This window comes from Drosophila arizonae, chromosome X (genome assembly GCF_054131065.1).
Source record: "Drosophila arizonae isolate 15081-1271.41 chromosome X, UAZ_ARI_1.0, whole genome shotgun sequence".
Classification (NCBI taxonomy): domain Eukaryota; kingdom Metazoa; phylum Arthropoda; class Insecta; order Diptera; family Drosophilidae; genus Drosophila; species Drosophila arizonae.
Window position 1 is genome coordinate 29,492,441 of NC_142927.1, and position 19,075 is coordinate 29,511,515.

Genomic DNA, 19,075 nt, shown 5'->3' on the forward strand with positions numbered 1-19,075 from the left:
TTTATCGATGTACGATAATGCAATGTGGCTGTGTGCAGTTTCTGTCATCAGTGTGACCGTGCGTCTCATTTATTTTAACCACAATTCGTGTGCCCCTTTGCTGCCACACTGGCCTCGAGCAGTCTTCATTTTGTTTTTGTTGCGCGCGGTTGTGCTTCGCATTGTATGTATAGCAGCAGCAGCGCCGGTCTGACCGAGAGAGACTGACGCCCGTGTGCAGTTAGTTGCTGGCATAGAAAATTTTCTTATTTACTTGTTTAAATTTTTTTTCCTGTGCTATGTGTGTGTGTGTGTGAATTGTTGTTTAAATTAACTGCAACATACAAATACAAAAGCAAGCAATACATACAGCAATTGGCCAAAACAAACTCAGAGCGAAATCAATAAACGAATTAACGGCATCAAAAAATTAAAAAAAAAAAAAAAAATAATATTTTTGAATTATTAATTCGCTATTTATTTAAAACAAGCTGTTGTATGTGATTGAGTGTTGTGTATGGCTGTGTGTGTGTGAGTGCGTAAAAGCACCGCGCCCAAAATTAATTTAAACAACATAGCCAATTTACTATGAAACAAAATGAGCGCAAATTCAAGTGAGCAACAATAACGGCAACGGCGACGCGTAGGACGCCAAGCACCATAAATTGCAAGAACAACAACAGCAACAGCAGCAACAACAACAAGAATCAAAGCCACAGCAGCAGCAGCGAAAGCCATAGCCACAACAAAAAATATTTTAATTAATAAGCTCAAAACTTTTTCGTTTATTTACTCAGTTGGCGGAAAACAAAATCTTATAAGCCCATAGTTTTACTCTCTCCAAGTCCGATTCGGAGTTCGAGTTGAAATCGAATTCGGAGGTGAAGACCGAGTCGGAGTCGGTGTCAGAGTTAAAAGCCAATGCAGCAGCTTTGCACAGTTTGTGTTGAAATGATTATTCTCTTTTCACGCTTGCATCGATGTGAATGCAAATGTAAATGTTAATGTGCTTGTGTGCATGTGTGTTTGTTTGTAACACACATACAGGCATAGAAAGGTGTGCATGCTCGACAGTCAAAGCCACCGTTTCTACCGACTCGAGTTGACTTGAATTGACTCGATTCGAGTGGGCTGCGCTCTCTTGCTCGCTCTCTCTCTCTCTCTCTCGTACGTGCGCTCTCTTTTTCGCTCTCTCATTCACGCTCTGGCTTACCTGGTTCGTGGCGCGCTGTCAAAGTTGTGTGCGTGTTTCTTGTTTTTTTTTTTGTTTTTTTGCTTTTTTTTTTTTTTATCAATTTTTTGAGCGGCACTTGCTGTTTGGTTTGTTGTTGTTATTATTATTGCTGCTCATCATACTCAGAACTTGGCTCTCAGGTAAGTTGACAATGTTTTGCAACACTGTTTAATACAATTTTTAATTAGAAAACCATAGACATTCCGCAACAGTAGCGCTCTGTCTCCCTCTATCTCACTGATGCAGCACAAACAACAAGCTTGGGTAGACATTTTCCTGTTGTTGTTGTTGCTGGCTCAAAACTGGTTTTGCTAGAAAAAAAAAGTAGCAGCCGCTGTCAAACACGAAAATAATACAAGCCAACATCAACACACACACACAGACACACGCACACACAGACATCTACAGTTGTAGTTCACATGCATACAATCTTAATTCGCGCTTATTGTTCGTTGCGTGAGTGTGTGTGTGTGTGTTTCTGTCTGCGTGCTATGTAAACGTCCACTAAGGTGGGGCTGTAGCAGTGCTGACTGACGACATCAGCTTGGCAGCACTCTAAAGATCAGCGCTGTCAGCGTCGCTGCCGACGCTCAATTGGTATTGTTTGCTTCAAGTTATTGCTGTTTCTTTCGCTGCTCTCAATGTTGCTGTTGTTGTTGTTGTTCTTCTTCTTCTTCTTCTTCTTTTTTATCATACTCTGCGTAAAGCACATTACTTTTCTTGGCTACTCTTGATGCGGTCAGCAAAGCTGACGACGTCATCGTTTCTGCGCCACCGTTACGCCCCAGCGGTGCCAGCAGCTGACGCTGACTGCGACGCCGACGCCGACGCCGATGCCGATGCCGATGCTGACGCTGACATCGCCGCGGCCCAAAATTAGCATAGCATTTGTTTTTATTGAGGGTCACAATAATAACTTGGTCTAAAAAAGCTCATCAATTGTGAATGTACTTACACATGCATATACATATACATATACATACATGCAAACATTCATTCAGTCAATATACATACATATACATTTATATGTATGTATACCAAAAAATAGAAGTGATCAAGTTTTGGGGTTATGTCAGCTGCGTAAATTAAGCCTAACAACCGATTTAAATAGAAACAACAAATGTACAAAATTCATACATATGTATGCATATATATGTCTATACATACTTACGTACATATGTATGAGTAGGCATGTGTTTACGTATTTCCACATAAACGACAAGATCTTCGGCAAAGCAACAAATAAATATTCAATTTTTGTATGCCCTGTGTTTGATCTATTAATGTGATGCATATATGTACATGGTATATATACGATCTTCTTGGATATAGATTAGTATTTAGTATGTGTATGTATGTAATAAAAGTTATATCTGCATAAGCAGAATAAAATAAATTTGTTATATGTATATGAAAATTGATCTGTTTTGAGGAAGATCTGTACATTTTCTTTTACGATTTCAGTTAATACTTTTACATGTCAACATATATTTGATATATTTTTGGCGGTCATAACAACCCTTTTCGGAATAGTTCATATTTAGTCTGCCCTCGAAAGCTCAAATTTAGATTCTTGCAAAACCAGTTTTAATAGTTATTATTATATTATAATAATATTAAATATATAAGATATGGATATTTCTGTCTAAACTTCTACTAAACGTTTGTGAGGGCATCTTCTAGTCGAGTCTAGTCTGCTCAGCAATCTTTTTTAATATGCTCGATTTCGATGACATCATCATTGGATATGTGTCGACCTCAGAAGCGCGGGTAAATTTCGCTAAAAAGCAGAAAAGTACTGGACTCAATTTAGCCTTGTAAAATTAGATTTAGATCTTTGAATTTCGGATCGGGAGTGCATAGAACTTCGGAAAGGAACCTTATATAAATGCTATGCATGCATGCATACATACATACATATATGCTATAGCGATATGGAGGTATGTTAATTGTGTTTCTTTCTCTAATTCCAATTTGTCGGTGCCCCCATTGAGCTTAATTATAAATTCTTAACGTTCTTTAATTGAAAGCGATAGCAGTACACAAATTACATATTGAGCAAATGAAAAGAATGACCAACAACAACAACAAACAATAACAACAACAACAACAACAACACGATCAACATTCAAATTTCTTCAATTAATGCATTTTTTATATTTATATTTCTATATTTGTATGTATATATATATATATTGTATATATAGTGGCAACATAATTAAAGCTTGATTATGTAGCTATAAAATATATCGAGGCATTCCAGACATTTATAAATTAAGACAGAGCAAGAGAGGCAGATGTAGGGAGGCCGACCGAGAGAGACAGAGAGAGTCACGCATGTGGCATATTCATGGCTGTTGGTCATGCTTCGTTTATTTATTATTTTAATTTGTGTTTGCCATTTGACAGTAGACAGCATACTCTCTTGTTGTCTATCTCTCTCGTTCTCTCTCAGCCCCTCGCAGTTTCTCTCTCTATTCTTTCATATTGTCAGTTGGGAGTTACTCTAGCTATGCTTTCACTTCAATTTTGAAATATTCTAAAAAACATTTCAAATATTTATTTCATTCCATTGAAAGCTGAGCCTCTCTCTTATTGGCTTTGGCATCTGATACGTTGACATGATGTTGCACTTACAAGCCAAGTCAAATATTGGCTTTTCAGCTAAAGTAGTATTTGGCCCCATGAAGGACTTCGTGGTAACCTTATACCCTATTCAAATGCCTTCAATTTCTTGTGCAGTTACATTCATCTCCTCTACACACACTTAAGCCTCTTTTTTGTGCATTTGCTTGAGCTACTCTATCATAGAAATTCGATATCTTAAGTATAATTGCCCTGCACAAATTTTGTTTTGATTTATAAAACAGTTGCTCTGATGCTCGGGAACTCGTATAAAAGTGGGTTAAGAGCTCTTTATAAAATGGAATACAATTTAAGAACAAATATATATTTATAAATAAATAAATAAGTGTATTCAATTCGATTGAAGTTTTAGATTGCAAGACCTTCTAAAAATAACATAAAACTAAAAAGAAAAATATTTAAACAAAATTTTAAAATAAAGATATTTTTGTGAAATAAATTTCTTCAATTTGCTAAATTTGTGTATATTTATTTCCTTCAAATCAGTTTTTTTTCCGACCGTTGCCTCTATGTCTCCCCCCAATATTATTCTTGTTGTTGATCATATTTTTTGCTCAGCTCGGTTCGGTTTTATGGCTTTTGTTTCGCTTCTGATGCTGTTAAGTTTATGATATCATCGATGCCGATATGCGTTTAGCTCTGACTTTTAGCGTTCACGCGCCTTTTTTTTTTTTTTTTTTTTTTTTAGATTTATGTTCATGCTTTTATTTTGAAGAATTAAAAATAAACGCCCAAAAAATTGTGTTTGCATTTCATTGTTGATATAAGCATATTTCTCCATATTTTTGCGGTCAGTTTGATATGTTTGCTTGCTGTAGATACTTTTGTATCTGTGCGATACATTTTCATTTGTCAAATACATTTGTAGCTTTGAAGCATACGTTATATATTACTATTATTATATATATAATAATAATATTATTATAGGGTATTTTGCCGCTATAACTGTTAAATACATTTGTAAATTTGTACATCTGCGATGCAATTTTGAGTTCAGATACATAAGTATCTATGAGCTATATTTACATCAGTGATGCTCTGATATGTACATGTATTCCATGGACACATTAATATTTGTGAAATACATTTACATACATGCCTGGGAGATTGTTTTGTAACTTTCAGCTGTCACTCTATGCTTGTAGCGGCACATTTGCTGCTGCCGCTCTTAGCGCCACTTAATTGGCTGAAACAGCTGGCCACGCAGCCGTAAATTGCGTCATTTGGTGGCCACTGGCCAGCAACCAGGGACAGCCAGGGACACACAACACGACCAAATATTAGCCAGAACAATTGGGAGTGCTTCAGAGAAAACGGTGCTAATTATCGTAGAGATACGTTCGGTGAGTCCATTATACCCCACATCTGCAGTGAGTGCAGGGTAGAGACTGTACAAAGCGCAGGACTCACAAAGAGTCCTGCTCCGCTTATGATGTCATTTTTATTGTGCTCTGCCAGTTGCTGGCACGACACGCCCAACGCTCTTCAGCTGAAAGTTCAGACCCCATCCCACATATGCACATACATATACGAAATCCTTTAGCCGGCCTACAAAATAAATCAATAAAGCGCCAACAGTTTCGCCCTGGAGCAGGAAATAAGCCAGCAAGCACAAGCACAAATAAACAGCCAAATAAACAGACGGACCTCATAAACAAATGTCAGGCCGGCGAATGACATCACCGACAACAGCAACATCAACAACAGCGACGACAACAACAACAACGACAACAACGACAACAACTTGAACAGCAACAACTACAACGTTGTCGTCATCATCGCTCGTTACTTGGCTTACGCGCCTTCCTGCGTTTCTTATTTAATTTTTGGCATTTATGTTTCATTCGCATTTCTTATTGCTTCGCTGGAATCGTGCGAAAAACCAGAGCTAAGATAAAAACAATTTTTTAAAATTACAAATTGCTCTAAATAATACTCTTTTCTTTGAGTACTTGAATATTCGTATCGATTTGATTTTTTTGCTTTTCGAAAATGTTGTATTAAAAACCAAATTGGGCTATTTATTTTTATTTTTAATTTAGCATTAGTATTAAAATTTTAAATTTTGTATTTTTATCTATCTATCTATCTATTTTTTATTTTAATTTGTAAATTGAATATATTTAGCTTAATATTGAGCTCAGTCGAGCTCTATTAATTTATATGCATATTAATTTATTAATTTATATGCAACTGAATTAGGCGCTTAGTTGGCCCATTCATTAAGCAGAGTAAAAGTTTTAGACTAAGGCATGCAAATCGTTGCCCACCTGGGAGACGCTGACTTCGTTGCGGGCACTCGAAGTGTAGCTACCCTGTATATATTTTGCATGCCTTTAATGTCGGGCCCCTCTTCTGAATACCTATGAAATTTTTGGACCAATTACCAAACAAAGTTCAAGTCTATATCTAAAGACTTTCTTTCCTTGATAATACTAGAGAAATTGCTGAAAAGGTTCAAGTATACTGGATATATTTATGCTATTTCAAGCTCCGACAATCTTCTATGATGCCAGATCTTATCGATCTTACAATGTGGACTCTGAAAGGACTAACTTAACATATGGTTAAGCTAAGTGTTGGCTTGATAAGCCATAACTACAAGCAGAGGATGTCTGAGAGCTGTTCACTATTGCTCATCATGACCTTCGCCTGCACTGCATGCTGGGTATACCGGCTAGCCAGAGCTAAGTCGGTGTGCGTTGCCTTTGCATTTGGCGAAGCTGCGGTTTTTAGAGGCGGCTGCCCGCTTTGTTGCCGCTTAATGTTTGTGGGTCTGTTTGTTTTTGCGCATGTTTTATTATCATTTGCGGCCATTTATTACCGTTGCGCTGCCGGCGTCGAGTGCATTGCACTTTCAAGTGGTCGGGCCCCGCCTGGCCCCACACTGGGGGCTAGTGGAGGGTCGCAGCACAAATCCCACTAACCGTTCATGTGGCACAGTTGCACACATCACATGGCTAAAAAGAAAATTTGCATTCGCCGCATTCCGCCAGCTAAGTGCTTGTTGTTGTTGTTGTTGCGGCTGCTGCTGCTGCTGCTGCTGCTGCTGTTCTGCTTGTTGGCAGCGGGGTTTATTTGTTTTTCTTTGTGGGCTCGTTTCTTTCTTTTCTGCTGCTCAGCGACTGCCACTTGGCTACTTGTCATTTGGGTTAAAGTGTGGCCACCTCAATGCTCAATGCAAACCCAAAAGTAGACACACGGCAGAGCTCATTTAGAGTGCTAACAAAAGCTAGCCGCCTTCATATCCGCACTTATTAGATAAAAAGAGGCGACACTCTGCAGTAGAAGGCGTGGTCGAGTCCATATGTGAAATATATGTGTATTAATTCTTGACCAGAGCAACGAGCCTAATCGATCTAACTATGCCCCAGGGATCTAAGGGCTAGAACTTTACATTACAAATATATTAGCTTGGGTTAAAGATCTTTACCGGATACACACAATAAATTCCAGGTAAATTGCCACTAATGAAATCATTATCAATCCTTTAAATTACACATCATTGGCGTATCGAGAGATAAAGATCGATAATATTTTTATTTCCAGTCTTATCAAGTTTTCCAAGTATTATCAAGTTAATCCATCAGTCAATAGCTCTGATTACATTGCCAATTGATATCATCGACTAGAGGTTACCCTGCCGCCTCAAGCCTGGCACATCTGGACACAAATCCAAAAGATTGGAATACCAATCGTCAACTTAGCTCTTAAAACTTGTGGAATATTCCCATAACGAGGGACTGATTATGATATTATACATATAAACTTTATGGTGTCGACTGCACCATCATGCTCAGAATTGTCATTTTTCATGGGTTCTACTTGGCTGCCGATCGTGGTCAAACATGTATATCTTTTATGGGGTCGGCCGTCATTCTCGGAATTGGCATTTGGCATGGGTTCAAGGTGAAGCCAAGCAATGCCATCAGCCTTAGTCAGCCAATGGGTGTGTCCCATGTGCACAGATGTGTGTATATAGTAGATAACGATACCGTCATACAGATCATAAAAATATCATCTACCGAGAGCTTTGACTCATCCGCCCACACATTCGTTTGTTGAGCCGCTCTTCGGAGATCAAAAGGCGTCGAAGCGAATTAAAACCACAAAAAGTGGTGACAATATGAGATCAATATAGATCCAATATAAGGCTGTTAATGCAGCTTAAGAGATTAAAGAGAGAATTCAAGTAAAGAAAAACACAAGCATAAGAGAAGCTCAGATTAATTCTCTATCAATAAATGAACTATGAATTCCAGATTAGTGATAAAGTCGAGTTGATAATCATAATAATCATAATATTAATAATAGTGGGAAGTATAAAACGATCTATTATTATTAATATTAGCAATAGTCATAGTCCGTTTCAAATCATGTTTTGAGGTAATACCCATAACGACCCCAAAACGTATGAATGCAAATGCTAGCTAATCTTTCGAGACTTCTCTCCATCGGCCCTCAGTGGATATATGAATAAGCTAAGTTCCGATTGCAGTAAACCGTTACATCTACGACCTTGTTGATATTCGTGGCCGTCAGAATTAATTGTATGACTATAAGCTTTATACATATGTATATAAATATGTGGATGACTTGACTTTGAGCTAGAATTTTGGTCTTGGAGAAATTGTCGATCGACGATGTAATACCCATTGAAACATGACTACAAAGAGGCATGTCAGTTTTAAATTCTCTTTTATCTCTTATTATATATAGATCGGAAATAATGAAATATATTTTTATTATCAACTATAAGCTTCGCTTTCTACAGGCTAGCTTAAGGTCGGGCGAAACGAAACTCTTGTGACTTGATATAGTTATTTGTATATATTTTGTTGTTGTTGCTGATGTTGTTATTGTTGTTGTTGTATTGCCTCGTAGTTAGCTGTAACCTCAAGCTTCCGTTTTGTGGGCTTTTTGCTTCATTGCCTATTAAATGCGATACGTAGCTCAGCTGCCGCTGTCGATGGCAATCTGAGCATCATCATTAGCAACCGAAACAGGCAATGCCAGCAGCATCATCATGATCACTATCATCATCATCATCAACAGCAGCAGCAGCAGCAGCTTTGCTGTGTCTGCACTTTTCCACGGGCATTTGCCGTCGTTTCATAAATTGCATTATCGTTGCCCGCTGCCAGTTGGCAGTGCATTGAACCCGTGCTGCGGTCCGGAAACCCAACCAGCCAATTCCGACCGTAGCCCCCCGCCCCCCACAGACGAGCCACCCAACACAGGCCATCAGCCAGCCCATGGGCTAGGTGTTTGCCAGCATTTGGCACATTTAGTTCAGACAAATGTATATATATCTCGTTTTCATTTGAATATGCATACACATATACATATGTAGTATACATATATCATAATCTGTGTCTGCTGCTGACTCACAATAGTCATTGACGCCCATTCGTGTGGAATGCTATGCCATTTAATTGTATTGGCGATTGGCATTTTCCTTCGATTCTGTTCTTGACGAAAGCATTTCACACTATTGTTATGATAACAAATTGCAATTGGCATGGGAATTGTCAATTTGATACCTAATAGGTATTGTCTATTGTTAAGAACAGTGAAAGGGACTTCTACCGTCTACATATTAATAGAATTTTGATTTCATATGTCATGTAAAAGAATGTTTTAGGCCAAGCTGAAAACAATATACGTAAATCCTCAACAATATGTAATACGCACAATAATAAGCTAGGTAATACAAATGTATTTATTTGATATAAAAAATGCTCTTGTATTAACTTAAATATTGGGTCCTGCATAATTTTTTTGTAAATTTAAAATTATAAATATTTTACATGCTTACGCATAGTTTAGTTTTTCTCTAGATTAAGATGAATATTATTCTCATCTAAGAATATATATTTATACATATACGATCATTTTCCTAATTTTCGTGTTGCTTTTACATTAAAAAAAAAAAATGTTTTCGTTTTGAAATCAAAATTTATATTTTACTCAAGTATCAAATCATGCTCAATTCATAAAACACATTTCATTCAACATATATATTGTGTATACATGTATGTATGTATTTCATATAATATAATCTCGCTCTCAATAACACATGATTATGTTTTTGAATGATGGATTGTGCTCGGCAGCCTGATCTAGTTGGGTGGCACGAATGTGGGGGGCGTTAGGTCACATGCCCGCTCGCTCGCCGGGCACTCATAACAAAATTGCCATCGAACAGTGATTCATTTCATTATTTCATTTTGTTGATGACCGCACACAAAAGAAGAAGAGAGAAAAAGTAGCGAATTGAAAACCCAAAAAGCCACCGACCATAAACGAGACCCGAGAACGTTGGCGGTGGCTGTGCGGCGTCTGGTGGTGCTGGTGGTGGTTAAATATTTGTGCATTGCAGTTTGATTAGATGGCCAGACTTGTGGCCAGGCCCAAGGGAGGAGGCCGCAGGCGGGGGGAGGGGAAGGAGAGGAGTGTAGAGAAGGCAGAGGAGAGAGGCGACACGAGCCAAAGAGGGAATATAGACAGCGACGGACGGAGGGTAGGTGTAACTCCGATAACTGAACCATTGCCCGCTGCCAGTTTCCGGGTGCCCAATTCCCAGTGCCTCGAATGCCGTGCCCAGTCGCGTGTCAAATAACTGTGCAGCTGAGGGTTGAACACCCAGCACAGGATATAAAGGAATACAGTTACGCATACATATATGTGCATATATGGATATATATGTGTGTGTGTGTGAATGTTAGGGTGCACATTCATATGGACTGATTCATGGCAGTTTTCGTGACATTTTCGTTATTGTGGTGCGTCCTGTGCTGAGCTGCCGTTTCCCATATTTGTTTTTGGCCAGCAAACAGACGTGAATGCGTATGTCTGCGAGTCTGGCTGCAATCGAGAGCACTGAGAGAGGTGTCCCAGCAGCATCTGCTCGGGCTTAGGGTCCAGCCGAACGAGCCACCCTACTGCAGCTCGGCTACTGTTCCGGCTGCCGTTGCTGTTTGATAAACAGCTTTTCTAATTAATTGCTCCGATGTCAATGATGCTGCCTGATGATGCGGCATGATGTGGCTGGCAAGCTGCTGGTCAAAGATTCCCACTGTACGTATGTGTGTGTGTGTGTGTGTGTGCCCTCCTATTCGACCCATTTGACGCGCTCATTGTGCTGACTTAATTTACAAAATTTATTGGCCTTTAATGCGCTCGAATGCGGGCTGAGCTGAGCATATCTTTTCGTTTAGTTTTAATTAGGCACGTTCATGAGATTCATTCCCAGTTGCTCAGCTCTGAATTAGTCACACGCGGCGTATGCGCAATGTCGATGCAGTTGCCACAAGAGGCAGCCTGATGAAGCCACTCAGCAGGTCAACTGCACTAAGCTGTCTAATGAATCACACAAAGAGAGAGAGAGAGAGAGAGACTAAGATAGTATGTGTGTGTGTGTGTGTGTGAGAGAGAGAGATAGAGGTCAAACTGAATATTTCACTAAACTGTTTCAAGGCAGGATAATTTGTTGGTAACGAGTCAAGGCCGCACGACGAGATGCAAAAGCTACAATTAGAGGCCATTGGGAATGCGGCAAAAGCCACACACACACACACACTCACACACACACATTTGTAACTTACAGTATACTACAAATTTGAGCAAAATATATTATAGATTGCAGATGAATTTCGCTTGGGGCTCGAATATGCTATAAAGTCATTTCAGATTGGCTTTTCTTGTTGTTTTGAATATACTAAATGTACAGTTACACAAATTACATTATATTCCACGTTTGTTTCGAGTCTTCTGAGAACAGTTTGGCATTTTACATTCTAAATTACAGTTGACTCTTCAACTCCTACGTAAGTTTGGCAACTTTCAGCCCGGTTTCTGGATATTAATAACAGTTGGCAGCCGATCCTACCCTCTGATCTAATCAGATTGCCAGCCATGACGGCGGCAGCGAATGGCTTTAATGAAATAATTAGCATAACTTTTTAATTAAAACTCATCGAAGCGCTCAGAGTTAGCCAGACAGACGCGGGCTGGTTCGGGCCTTAAGGGTGCCGGCACTGGTAGGGCTGCGCATAGGGTTGTGCCGCCACCCCGGCCCGTACGATCGAGTCCGCCTGCAACCCCCGATCTCGGGCGAGAGTGTCAGCTGGCGTGTGCGCCCCTCGAACTACCCTCATTAAGGTGTCCCATTAATCAAATGGCGTGCGATCCGACAATGCTGTTTGCCTTCTCGAAATGGACTTCCATAAGCAGTTCCCGTAATACACCTTCGTTTCACTGCTGTTGAAAAACAAGACAATAAAATTTAAATTTATGAACACTAAACTGAAATCCAACATAATCCAAATTTGATAGGAACGAAATTAAGAGTGAACTTTTATAGATTGTTGCGATTTTCGTCTTAAATGGAATTAATTACTTTTAGATATTCTAAAACTAAGATGCGAAAAATATAATAATATATAAATATATTATTATTAAATTAATTGGAGAATTTATACATATTTTTAAATTTAACTTTATACATAATTTTTTTTTTTTTTTTTTTTTTTTTTTTTTTTTTTTTTTTGTAATACATAAATATATTTCAAATTCAAGTTCAAACAACAACAGGTTTTTATTACTTTTCTTTAGCAAGAACATATGTTTTCGAGCTTTTTAGTTTTTATTTAAATTTTTATAACTTAGATTTTATAAAGACCTTTTAAACAAAAAAAAAAAAAAGTTTTTCGACAGGCATAAATTTTGTAAGAAATTCTATATGTTTAAGCACAGTTCTTAAATTCTAAATTATATGCTTACGAAAAAAAAAAAGAAGAATTTTATGGCCTATTTAATAGATTAAGTTTCGTTTTCTATTTATTTGCTTTATCGGTATTTCTTTGGTATTTTTACTGAGCTTATTTATGGTATTTTCTTTGCGAATTTGCAAATGATTCGCAGGATTTAAATTTCCACCACATAGCGACTGCTGCTAGACGGACTTATCGAGTAGTAGCTGTTCTCTGCAAGAAATTTATGTCAATTAGCCGAGAATTTGTGCAGAGTGGGCGGGCGGACTGAGATTCGGGTTCGGATTCGGAAGTATTTTGCATTTACGCACCTTCGTCGCTGTCGAAGCTGTAAAAGTTGTCGTCGTCGCGTGTCATCGAGCGGCGGCTGCGGCGCGCCTGTGCCTGCGCCTGCGCACGCTGCGACTGCGGCGCCAGCGCCAGAGCTGAGCTGTTGGCGTTCAGCGTGTGGGCCACGGTGGGCGTGGAGCTGCGCCGCCGGCTGTTGCTCAATGGATAGGCCAGGGGCGAACCATACTCGCTGCGACTGCAATTCGAGTTCTGCCGATCTAGGCTGAGCTGCAGCTCTGTCTCAGTCTTAGCTGAGTTGCTGTTGTTGTTGTTGTTGTTTGGTTGAGTTGTCACAATATTGGGTATAGCACTTGGCTTGGCATTTGTTGGCGTTTGCTGCTGCTGCTGCTGCTGCTTGTCCGCCTTCGGCTGCTGCAGCTGCGTTTTCAGCTGCGGCTCTGGCTCTGCTTCTGGTTGTGGTTCGTCATCCGCATCGCTGCATGTGGTCAGCTCCTCGCTGTGCATTCGCCTGGCGCATAGGCGCGGCCTGCCCCCAAAGCGTGAGATGAGCTTGTTCACCTTTCCTACGTCGGCTGGATGCATCTGCTCGTTGTAGGTGAGACGCAGGGAGCTGGTCTTGACCAGCGGCTTGGATGGACGCGTCGTGGAGGCGCTGCGCTGCGGCAGAGTGCCGAGGGTCAAAGGTGCTGCGACTGGCAGGGGTGCAGGGGCCAGTGGTGCCGCTTGCATTGGTGGTGGCGGCGGCTTGCTTATGGGCAGCGGCGGCGGCACTGCATCATATATGGGCGCCACGGTGCTGGGTGGTGGCGGTCGACGCTGCGGCAAGGGCGGCGGTGGCGGCGACTCGGATGGCGGACGTTCCGCCAGGCGTGCAAGATCAACATCCTGGTCAACATTCGCATTCGCATTCGCATCCACATTCACATTTGCATCTGCATCTGCATCCAGATCCATGGCTTCAATTTTATTTGGCACTTCGTCGTCATCCTCCAGCGGCTGCTGTTCCATCAGACTCTCGCAGCTGTTGCCAATCTGCGGCGTCTGCAGTCGTATCCTGGTCACGCGCGAGCTGCTGTCGTCCGCATCCTCGCCGCTGTCGCAGCTGCTGCCGGCGCTGATGCGCAGCATTGGGGCGTTGCGCAGCGCCTCGTCGAAGTCCGCGAAGGCGGCAGCGGCGCCGCCATCGCCCTCAAAGATGTCTATGCTCTTGGGCTTGTACAACGCGGGCGCTGGCCAAGCGCTGGGGCTGCTCATCTGCTGCGCCTTGAAGTCGGCTATGATCTGCTGGTTGGACACCCATTGATGTTTCTCCAGGGCCACGGGCGACGGCACTGGCGGGGGCGTGGCGGCCACCGCCAGAATCAACGTGGACTCGTAGGCATCCGTGTGCTGCTGGTGGATGAGCACGCGCGGATAGTCGGAGGCAGCGGCGGCCAGCTGCTGTTCCACAGTCGCGTCGTCCTCGAGTGATTCGCTGCTCCAGGCAGTCGATGCGCTCGCCTGCAGCGAGGTCAGCGTCTGGCGCTTGGCCAGGACGGTCGGCGATGCGTCTGGCTGTGGCTCCACTTCCATCTGGCCGTATGCCTCATCCGCACACACATTCTGGCCGCTGTCCTCGCTGTCGCTGCTATCGCTGTGGTGATAGGTGGCTTCCAGCTCCTCGTCGTCGATCTCGACGGGCTCGCGGCCAACGGTATTCGGCTTGTTGCCCGCCTCAGCTCGGTCAGCGCCGGAGCGCTGAAAAAACTTGAGCTGCTGCATCTTCTCGTTCAGCTTGGTCATCGTGCGCTCCAGGTGGGCGCCCATGCCGACGAAGCCAAAGGCGGCGCCACTTGCAGCGCCACTAGGCTGCTGTGCCGCCTGCTCCTGGCTGTCGCTGTTGCTCTTGAAGCTGCGGCGCCAGCGCTGCTGCAGCTGCTCGCTGGAGGCAAAGCGGCGCAGGCGCGCGCGCAACGTGTCGCCAGTGCTTGAGCGAGTCTTGGACTTGCGCTGCTGCTGCTGCTGCTGCTCCTCGTCGGAGTCGGAGTCATCAGCGGCTGGCCTGGCGGCCGGCTGCTGCACGCGCTTGATGGACTTGCGCAGACGCTTCAAATTCTGACGAACTGCCTGGCGCACGGCCTGCGGCTCCCTTGGCTTCTGCGGCTGCTGCTCCTCCGACTGATCCTCCAAGGGCATCGGCAGCGGCGGCTGGCGCACTCGAGCGAACCGGGTGGCGGCTATGCCCGTCTTCTTGCGCGGCACCGGCGGCACCTGCTGCTGCTGTGGTATAGCCTCCTCCATGCCGCTCTCGTCGCCGCTGTGCTCGGCGACGCTGCGTCGATGCTGCTGCTGTTGCTGCTGCTGCGCCTTCAGCGTATTCTCCCGGGTAATGGGCAGCGTGCTGATGTGTATGTCGTAGTTGTCGGCTATTTGGCGATCGCGGCGTGCCTGCGCCATCTGCTCGACGCGTCGCTCCGCCTCGTACTGCTCCACGTAGCGATCGACCTCGATGCCGTCGCGCCGGACGACTGTCTGCTTGGCGAACAGGTGCTTCAGCCGCAGCTCGCTAAGGCTCTTGTAGCCGCGCTGCAGGCGCTGCGTTAGGCTGCTGCTGCCGCTGTTACGCAGCGTCGGCGTCGGCGTCGGCATCGACGCGTCGCCCGGGGCCATCGTTGGCGGCACTTTAACGGGACTAATCGGGCGTGACACGCGTGCTGCTGCGCCATATGGTGCGTAGTAGTCGTCGTCCAGGCTGCCGGCGCTGCGGTAGGTGCCGCCCGCACTCGGCTGCAGATTCTGCGGCGCCACCTGGTCATGCTCGTGCTCGTGCATCAGCGAGCTAATTGTCGATATGCGCTGCGGCGTCCGATTGATGAACTGTGCCTGCGCCATGCCCATGCCCGACACCTCCGATTGCAGCTCAGCAGCTGTCGCAGCTGGCGCCTCCTTGCCGCTGCCATTGCCGCGCGAGCCGCGAAAGATTCGACGTGCAGCGCGCAGCTTGGGCAGAGACTTTGGCAGCTTCAGCTGCGGCAGCGATGTCAACTTGGCTGAAAATAAATAGAGTTGAATTAGCCTTGATCGTCACTTATGGTTTGATCTAGTTCAAATGGTTCAAGTACGGAACAAGTTCACACTGCTGACAATTGATATCAATTTATTTCATACATTTGATGGAATCGATAAAAAGAAAGAAAAAAACTGTTGGAGTATCCGACTAGAAAACACACTCAGTTCCGCTCAGTAAATAGAAATGTGCCAGAATTCTATATAACTGGAAATTTAAGTGTTTTGCATATTTTATTTATTTTTGTTTTCAATATCCGACTAGAAGATACTCTAACAGCACATTCCGTCATTTCAAAAATTAAAGTGTTTTGAAATTTTTTTGTATTTTTGAGTTTATATTCGACTAGAAAATACTGCTATAAATTTTTTAATGTCTGCGACAAATTAATATATTTTTGAGATTTTTATAATTGTTGGTGCTATAGAAGATACTAATAGTACCAAGCATGAAAAGTCAAAGTATTTTCGAGAATTTTATGTTTTTATATGTGTTTCAACCACTGGAAATGAGCTCTAAGGATAAACCTTGAAGATCGTTTGTCTACTATCTAAGTTCAACGCTTTCACACATGTGGACTGTTATTAGTGCATGTTTTAATACTTGTTATAATAAAGATACTTTGTATACTGGTTATAATAATCGTAAACCTCTTTTATTTAAGCAGTTTTAACAGTTGTCAAAGCCCCAAACAATCTAACACTTGCAGTCCACACGGTCTATGCCATGTGAACTAGTTCATTTAGGCAGCGAACTGAAGTATTCCAAAGATATGCGCTCCCTCACACTTCTTACGACTGCTGTAGTCATTATGTGAACTAGTTCGCTGTTGCAGTCAGTGAAAGTACAAACACTCCAAAGTCAAATACTGCTTAGCACTTGCAATTAGCATTGGCTGATGCACGAACAGCGTGCCTAAGTCTAAGTGGAAATACTCATGCACCCCATTGCAATGCTAACCTTTCAGATTCTCGACATCCAGACGCTGGCACAGATTGCGTAAATCCATAATGCCCTGGTGACTGTGACCGCTCCGCTCCGGTGGCTGCTGCTGAGGCTCCTGCTGATACTGTAGATGGCTCATTGATGCAGGTGCGACGTTCTGGCTATTGCGATAGTAGCAATCAACGTCCGTTGCAGTGCAGCATTTTTACCAGTTTGATGTGCAGCACGTTGTTGGCGTTCGCAGACAGCTCGGTACTGGAGAAGATCCGTCCGTCTAATGCTAATTCAATTAGCGTTCGTTTCTAACCCTTGCTTTCTGGCATTCCAATGCTAACTTGCCCTCGTCTCGTATTGGCCCTGTCTGTCTCTGGGTCTCGCTTTCTATCTCTCTCTCTCACTCTGTCTCTCGAGTCGTCTTGCGTTGCACGTTGCCGTTGTTGCGTTCTCGTCTGACACATTTTCCGTTGAATGGCATTTGGGAATTAGGTCTATGACGACGACGACGCACAGCACCAACAACACAACCAGCCCCCATATCATCAGACCCAAACTATTTTTAGTGTATTTGTGCGCATTTTGCAGTTGATTCATTGACACTTTCAACATACCCTGACCACTAGTTGAAGGCGGGTATAAACGACTTTTACGTAAATAAAAACAGCATTTTATTAAAAACTTTTTATACTCCTTTATATTTGACTTTTCGCCAAGTATAGTTGTTTTGCACGAAGCTGTTTAAAAGCAATTCTTGTTAAGTTTTCTCCTATACATTGTGGCTTCATATTATATCTATAGCTATCAAGTCTTCTTATACTTGATAATCTAATCTGTTCTAATCAAGTTTTCTTACTTTTTCATTGTAGCAATAAATAGCGATTTTAACTCAAAGTCTCTTAAAAGCGACTGAACGAGTCTTAAATTCGTTATATGTAAGTTTTTATCACAGAGGCATTTAAAAGAGTTTTCTCCCTCTCTTGTCCTATAGATAGATTTTGACTGCATATATTTTCAAACTAAATTTTATTGTTTTTTTTTTTTTTTTATAATATCGATAATTATCGATTTATGTACAGAAACTTAAAAAAGCATTTATAGTCCCAAACCAATTTACTTTAACTAAAGACATTTCTAGAGATAGAGAAAGGGTACCAGCTAGTCATGGACCACCGCCTCAAGCAGTTTTACTTATTTTGAAAATCGTTTTTCGGTTTTCTTCTCTCTGTCTCTGGCGCTGGGGCTCGTCAGTTGTTGACCACTTCCGATGACAGCGAGCGTAGCTGTCAATTCGTTGGTTTCTCAGTGACTTTTTTTTTTATTTTTATTTTTTTTTTTTGTTGCACCCACAAAAGTAATAATTGCAATTATCGATTTTTAAGTTCGGCCTCTGACGGTCGTTGTTTGTCGTTCACATTTATCGGTTTTTCTTTGGCTAAGCGCACAGCGTGATTCTGAAACACAATTCGCCTCGCGCTGGGTTTGTGTGACCGCAAGTCTAATCAAGCGATTACACGAATCACCTAGATATAGACCGTTAAGCGCACATTCAAGGGAATCAGATTTGGAATTGAATTGAAAGTATCTATAAGATTAAAAGCAGACAACTGAACAAGCTTCTATTGAAGAAAGGTAAATAATGAAATGTGACTTCAGTTCGTAGGAATCTTATCTTTTCGATCCATATTCGATCTCTATTAAATGAAAATAAATCAACTATGTTAGCTTGTGCTATCAATGAGGCTGCTTGTATTCTTATTAAAGCTCGGGGTAGAAATTATATGATAAATTCTTAAGATTTTGAGGATAAAAAACTTGTATAGATATGAACAGGGATAATTTTTGTGAATCATATGCATTCGCTAAACATAATGTATCTAAATTTGCTCTAAAATTGCAAAAATTCGAGAAACAAGAATTTGTAAATAAAAAACAATCTGTTAAATAGTAAACAATATAGAAGCAATTTTTAAAAATAAAATTAAAAAAAAAGTAATATCTGACGAACATAATAATAATATATTTTCTCTCTCTACTCTTCTATTTGCAGAAAACACACACAACAATAGCAACAAGAAAAGAAACAATAACAAAAGTATCAAATAAAAGAGCTATAAACTTTTACGACCGTCAGCTATATATAGTATATCTATTATAATAGTTATT

The 19,075-nt window shown here is 42.0% G+C and overlaps 2 protein-coding genes across 5 annotated transcripts in view; one reads left to right on the top strand and one right to left on the bottom strand.

Annotated features, from left to right (window-relative positions):
- Positions 1 to 30: 30 nt before the first annotated feature.
- Positions 31 to 19,075, top strand: part of Nrg (Neuroglian) — a 47,953-nt gene continuing 28,908 nt past the window's right edge. For 2 of the 4 annotated variants that reach the window (XR_016270912.1, XM_089473484.1), the window contains exon 1: positions 76 to 219. The gene's annotated coding sequence lies outside the window, so the exon portion shown is untranslated. Of the gene's footprint in view, positions 220 to 19,075 lie in introns of all 4 variants that reach the window. The other 2 variants (XM_089473483.1, XM_018015365.2) reach the window with 2 other exon arrangements.
- On the bottom strand, positions 12,367 to 17,194 carry PIP82 (photoreceptor-related protein PIP82). The gene is made up of 3 exons (XM_018015389.2): positions 16,931 to 17,194; positions 12,945 to 15,953; positions 12,367 to 12,846 (listed from the first exon to the last, which is right to left on the bottom strand). The coding sequence occupies exons 1-3, from the start codon at positions 17,052 to 17,054 to the stop codon at positions 12,788 to 12,790; spliced, it is 3,192 nt and encodes a 1,063-aa protein (XP_017870878.1). The 5' UTR covers positions 17,055 to 17,194; the 3' UTR covers positions 12,367 to 12,787.